Source organism: Cygnus olor, unplaced genomic scaffold (genome assembly GCF_009769625.2).
Source record: "Cygnus olor isolate bCygOlo1 unplaced genomic scaffold, bCygOlo1.pri.v2 scaffold_174_ctg1, whole genome shotgun sequence".
Classification (NCBI taxonomy): domain Eukaryota; kingdom Metazoa; phylum Chordata; class Aves; order Anseriformes; family Anatidae; genus Cygnus; species Cygnus olor.
In genome coordinates this window covers 23,704-29,703 of record NW_024429116.1, presented here as the reverse complement: position 1 = coordinate 29,703, position 6,000 = coordinate 23,704, and the positions used below count along the sequence as shown (strand labels likewise).

Genomic DNA, 6,000 nt, shown 5'->3' with positions numbered 1-6,000 from the left:
CAAAACCCTCAGAGAAACCCCCGAGACTTACAAAAATACGCGTTTAAAAAAAAAAGTTAAAAAACCAAACCCCCCCCCCCCAGCGAACCCCCAAACCCTATAAGGACCCCACCAAAACCCCGCTGTCGCCCCGCAGAGGACATCGAGGTGCTGTTCCGCGCCGAGGGCTGGGAGGCCAAGGGCAGCTTCGCGGCGGCCGACGTGCACCGGCAGGTGGCCATCGTCTTCCGCACGCCGCCCTTCCGCGAGCGCGCGCTGCGCCAGCCCGTCACCGTGCGCATGCAGCTGCAGCGCCCCTCCGACCGCCAGCGCTCCCCCCCCCTCGACTTCCGCTACCTCCCGCACCAGGGTACGGCGTCCCCGTCCCCCCCCGCCCCGCGAGCCCCAGATCCTATATGCTCCCTACGCCCGCCCTATGCCCGCCCTACACGCTATATCCATTCTACATCGTATATTCATCCTACATCCCATATCCACCCTATACTCTATACCCATAGTACACCACACACCCTATACCCACCCTACACCCTATATCCACCCTACATCCTATCCCCACCCTACATCATGTATCCACCCTACATCCTGTATCCACCCTATATCCTATACCCGTCCTACACCCTATATCCACCTTACATCCTATATCCACCCTATACTCTATACCCATACTACACTCTACACCCGATACCCACCCTACACTCTATATCCGTCCTACACCTTATATCCACCGTATACCCTGTATCCACCCTACATCCTATACCCGTCCTACACCCTATACCCACCCTACGCCCTATATCCACCCTTCACCCTGTATCCACCCTACTTCCTATACCTGTCCTACACCCTATACCCACCCTACGCCCTATACCCACCCTACATCCTATATTCACCCTATATTCTATACCCATCCTACATCCTATACTCATCCTAAACCCTATGCTCACTTTACGTCCTATACCCACCCTACATCCTATACCCATCCTACACCCTATACCCACCCTACGTCCTATATCCACCCTACACTATACCCACCCTACACTCTATACCCATCCTACGCCCTGTATCCACCCTACATTCTATACCCGTCCTACACCCTATACCCACCCTACGCCCTATATCCACCCTACACTCTATATCCGCCCTACGCTCTATACCCATCCTACAGCCTATACCCAGCCTACGCCCTATACCCACCCTACATCCTATACCCACCCTACATCCTATACCCATCCTACACCCTATACCCACCCTATGTCCTATATCCACCCTACACTCTATACCTACCCTACACTCTATACCCATCCTACACCCTATAGCCAGCCTACACGCTATATCCACCCTACATCCTATACCAATCCTACACCCTATACCCAGCCTACGCCCTATATCCACTTTACATCCTATACCCATAGTACATCTTATATCCACCTTATATCCTATACCCCCGTACACCTTATACCCATCTTACATTCTGTGTCCAACTTACACGCAACCCACGCCCTATATCCACCCTACACTCTATACCCATCCTACACCTATACCCAGCCTGCACCCTATATCCACTGTACATCCTATATCCACTCTACACCCTATACCCATACTACACTCTATATCCTCTCTACATTGTATATTCATTCTACACGCTATATTCACCCTACATTCTATATCCACCGTATGCCCTATATCCACCCCACATCCTATACCCGTTTTATGTTTTATATCATTTCTACATCCTATACTCATTCTACATCCTGTATCCACCCTACACTCTCTATCCACCCTACACCCTATATCCACCGTACATCTTATACCCCCCATGCACTCTATACCCTACCCTACATCCCATATCCACCCTACACCCACCCTACACCCTATACACACCATACACCCACCCTACACCCACCCTATACCCCATATGCACCCTACACCTGCACTACATCCTGTACACACCCTATACCCACCCTACACCCACCGTATACCCACTCTATACCCTATATCCACCCTACACCCACACTACATCCTACACACCCTACACCCACCCTACGTCCTCTATCCATCCTACACCCTACACGCTATACCCACTCTATACCCTACACCCACCCTACATCCTATACCCACTCTACGTCCTACACCCACTCTATACCCATCCTACACCCATCCTACACCCTATATCAATCCTACACCCACTCTACGTCCTACACCCACTCTACACGCATCCTACACGCTATACCTACCCTATACCCCCCCATACCCACCCTACACCCACCCTACGCCCTATACCCACCCTACACCCCATAGCCCACCCCAACCCAACAGCGCGGTCGCCAACGGGGGCGTCGGGTGGGATTTAAGGGTTTGGTGACGCGGTTGTGGTGGTTGGTGGCCCCAACGTGGTTATGGGGTCCCTATAGGGTCCCCAAGGTGGTGGTGGTGGCCCCAACATGATTCTGGGGTCCCCAAAGGGTCCTCAAGGTGGTGGTGGTGGCCCCAATGTGGTTATGGGGTCTCCAAAGGGTCCCCAACATGGTTATGGGGTCCCCAATGTGGTTATGGGGTCCTCAACCCAACCTTGATGTCCCCAAGGGTTCCCCACCATGGTTATGGGGTCCCCAAGGGGTCCCCAAGACGGTTACGGGGTCTTCAACCCAACCCTGGTGTCCCCAAGGGGTCCCCAACGTGGTTATGGGGTCCCCAAGGGGTCCCCAACATGGTTGTGGGGTCTTCAACCCAACCCTGGTGTCCTCAAGGGGTCCCCACCATGGTTATGGGGTCCCCAAGGGGTCCCCAATGTGGTTATGGGGTCTTCAACCCAATCCTGATGTCCCCAAGGGGGTCCCCACCATAGTTATGGGGTCCCCAAGGGGTCCCCAACATGGTTGTGGGGTCTTCAACCCAACCCTGGTGTCCTCAAGGGGTCCCCACCATGGTTATGGGGTCCCCAAGGGGTCCCCAATGTGGTTATGGGGTTCCCAGGGTGGTCTCCAGCCCCCCCAACCCTTTGGGAACCCTTTGGGGACCCCCCTGCCCCTCTCTTGGTTTTACTGGTGTGACTGGGGCTTACTGGGAGCTACTGGGAGAGCAACCGGTGGTTGCTGGGAGCATCAGTGCCCCATTTGGGGTCATCGGTGCATTTGGGGTCATAGATACATTTGGGGTCACCGGGATTCCGGGGGTCACCAGGGGCTTGTTGGGGGGGGGGGGGGGCGGGTCTGGGGGGTCGTGGGGGTGGTGACTGGTTCTTACTGGGACGTACTGGTGGGGACTGGGCGCAGGGGACCTGCAGTGCATCGAGGAGAAGCGCAAGCGCACGCGGGAGACGTTCCGCGCCTTCGTCCAGCGGGCGCCGCTGCCAGGTTGTGGGGTCCCGGGGGGGATATATGGGGTGGGGGTCCCACAGCCCTTTATGGGGTCCCTGGGGGGGGGGGGAATTGGGGTCTTGGGGGGGGGGGGGGGCAAATCTGGGTCCCTCCCCCCACCGTGGGGGGGATTTGGGGTGCGAAGGGGGGTATTTGGGGTGCTAAGGGGGTGCTGGAGGCGGCGGGGGGGGGGGTTAATGGGGTTTTTGGGGGGTGTTGGGGTACCTACAGGGGGCTGTGGGGGTCTTGGGGGGGGGGGTTGGGATGTCAAGGGGGTTATTGGGGTTACTTTATGGGGTATTTGTGGTGTTGGGGGGGTGTTTGTGGTGTCGGGGGGGTATTTGGGGTCTTGGGGGTCATTTGGGAGTCCTGGGGGGTATTTGGGGTCCTAGGGGATGTTTTGGGGTTCCTCGGGGGGTGTTTGGGGTCCTGGGGGGGGGGTGGCCCTGGGGGGTGTTTTGGGGTTACCGGGGAGGTATTTGGGGTCCGGGGCTGTGTTTTGGGGTACTGGGAGGGCATTTGGGGTTCCTGGGGGGTATTTGGGGTTGGGGGGGGGGGCTTGTTTCTTGGGGGGGTATTTGGGATCCTGGGGGGTTTTGGGGGTTCCTGGGGGGGGGTATTGGGTTCTCGGGGCTATTTGGGGTCCTGACGCTGTTGCTGACACCCCTCTTGCCCCCCCCCCCCCCAAGGCCTGGAGCCCTCGGAGCCGCGGCCCCCCCGGCGCATCGCCGTGCCCTCCCGGCCCCCCCAGGCCCCCCAGCCCCCCCCCAGCATGGGTGAGTTTGGGGGGGGGGGGGGGAATTGGAGGGGGGGGGCTAATGGGGTTTGGGGGCAGCAAAAGGGGGGGTCTGGGGGTGGAAACGGGGGGGGCCGGGGGGGGCAAATGAGGGGATTTAATGGGGGGGGCAAAGGGGGGGGTCTGGGGGTGGATATGGGGTGGGGGGGCAAAGGAGTGCAGGGGGGGAGGTCAAAAAGAGATGGGGGGGGCACATCCGAGCCCCCCCCCCCAAGTTATGCCCCTCCCCCCTTGCCCCCCCAGCTCTCCCCCCGCTGGGGGCCGCCCCCGCCCCCCTCTTCCCTTTCGGGGTGCCCCCCCCCGCCGCAGCCCCGGAGCCCCTGGCCGAGGCCCTGCTGCAGCTGCAGTTCGACGAGGGGGGGCCGGGCCCCCCCCCAGCCCCCGGCGCTGAAATGGGGGGCGGGGGTGGCCCCGATCCGGGGGGGGCGCCCCCCCCCCTGGATTTAGGGGCGCTGCTGGACGACCCCCCCTTCGGCACCATCGACGCCGCCGAGCTCCAGCGCCTGCTGGGCCCCCCCGAGCCCCCCCCCGGCACCGGCGCCGCCGCCGGGGGGGGGGGGTTCGGGGAGCTCCCCCCCCTCCCAGCGGGTTTCGGGGACCCCCCCTCCGTCGGGGGGGGCGCCCCCCCCGCCATGCTGCTGTCCTACCCCGAAGCCATCACCCGGCTGGTGCAGAGCCAGCCCCCCCCGGCCCCCCCCGGGGGGGGGCCCCCCCCCCGGATCTGCCCCCCCCCCCCCGGATTTGGGGGGCCCCCCCCCGCCCGCCGAGGACTCGCTGCCCTCCCTGGGGGACCTGGACTTCAGCGCCTTCCTCAGCCAGTTCCCGTCCACCTAACTGGGAGGCACTGGGAGGGACTGGGAGGGCAAGGGGGGGGGTTGGGGAGCAGCTGGGGGGGGTGAAGGGCGGCCGGGGGCAACTGGGAGTCACTGGGAGCAACTGGGAGGGGGTTAAAGGGCTGCTGGGGGGGCTTAAAGGGCTGCTGGGAGCAACTGGGGGGGCTTGACTGGTTACTGGGAGCAACTGGGGGGGGCTTAAAGTGTTACTGGGAGGGACTGGAGCAGCTTCAAGGGCTACTGGGAGGAACTGGGGGGCTTAAAGGGCTACTGGGAGCTACTGGAGGGACTTAGAGGGATACTGGGAGCAACTGGGATGGGGGTTAAAGTGTTACTGGGAGCAACTGGGGGTGCTTAGAGGGCTACTTGGAGCAACTGGGAGAAGGTTGAAGGGCTACTGGGAGCTACTGGGGGGCCTCGACTGCTGGGAGTCACTGGGAGGAACTGGGGGGGCTTGACAGGTTACTGGGAGCAACTGGGGGGGCTTAAAGTGTTACTGGGAGGGACTGGAGCAGCTTCAAGGGCTACTGGGGGCAACTGGGAGGGGGCTAGAGGGCAACTGGGAGCTGCTGGGGGTAACTGGGGGCTGCTGGGGGTAACTGGGAGCTACTGGGCCTGACTGGGCTGGAACTGGGAGCTACTGAGAGGCCACTGGGGCTCACTGGGAGAGCCCCGGGGGGGGGGCCGCCCCTTCCCCCGCGCGAGCACGGCCCCTCCCCTCTCTAAAAAGTGCCTTAGGGCGGGGGGGGGGACCCCAAAACCCCCCCGGGCCCCCCCCCGCCCCTTTTTAACCCCTCCCCTCCCCGAAATAAACGGCCCAATGCCAGCGCCGGGCTCGATTGATTGACAGCGGGGGGGCGGGCTCTGCGGGAGGGGGCGTGGCCTCACGCGGGGAGGGCGTGGTCTGAGTGATGGGAGCACCGCCGCCGAGGGGGGGCGTGGTCTAAGAGGAGGGGGCGTGGTTTGCTGGGGGTTCGTTGCTAGGGGGCGTGGCTTCGCCGCTGAGGGGAGAGCGGCG

At 61.8% G+C, this 6,000-nt stretch overlaps 1 protein-coding gene across 1 annotated transcript; it reads left to right on the top strand.

The window, feature by feature from the left end:
* Positions 1-83: 83 nt before the first annotated feature.
* LOC121063300 (transcription factor p65-like) lies at positions 84-5,808 on the top strand (the record flags this gene model as incomplete). The annotated part of the gene is given in 5 exon segments (XM_040543706.1): positions 84-349; positions 3,270-3,350; positions 4,043-4,129; positions 4,393-4,871; positions 4,873-5,808. Coding segments are annotated over 5 exon segments (1,024 nt in total), but the record flags the coding sequence as incomplete, so codon positions are not given.
* Between the last annotated feature and the right edge of the window lie 192 nt (positions 5,809-6,000).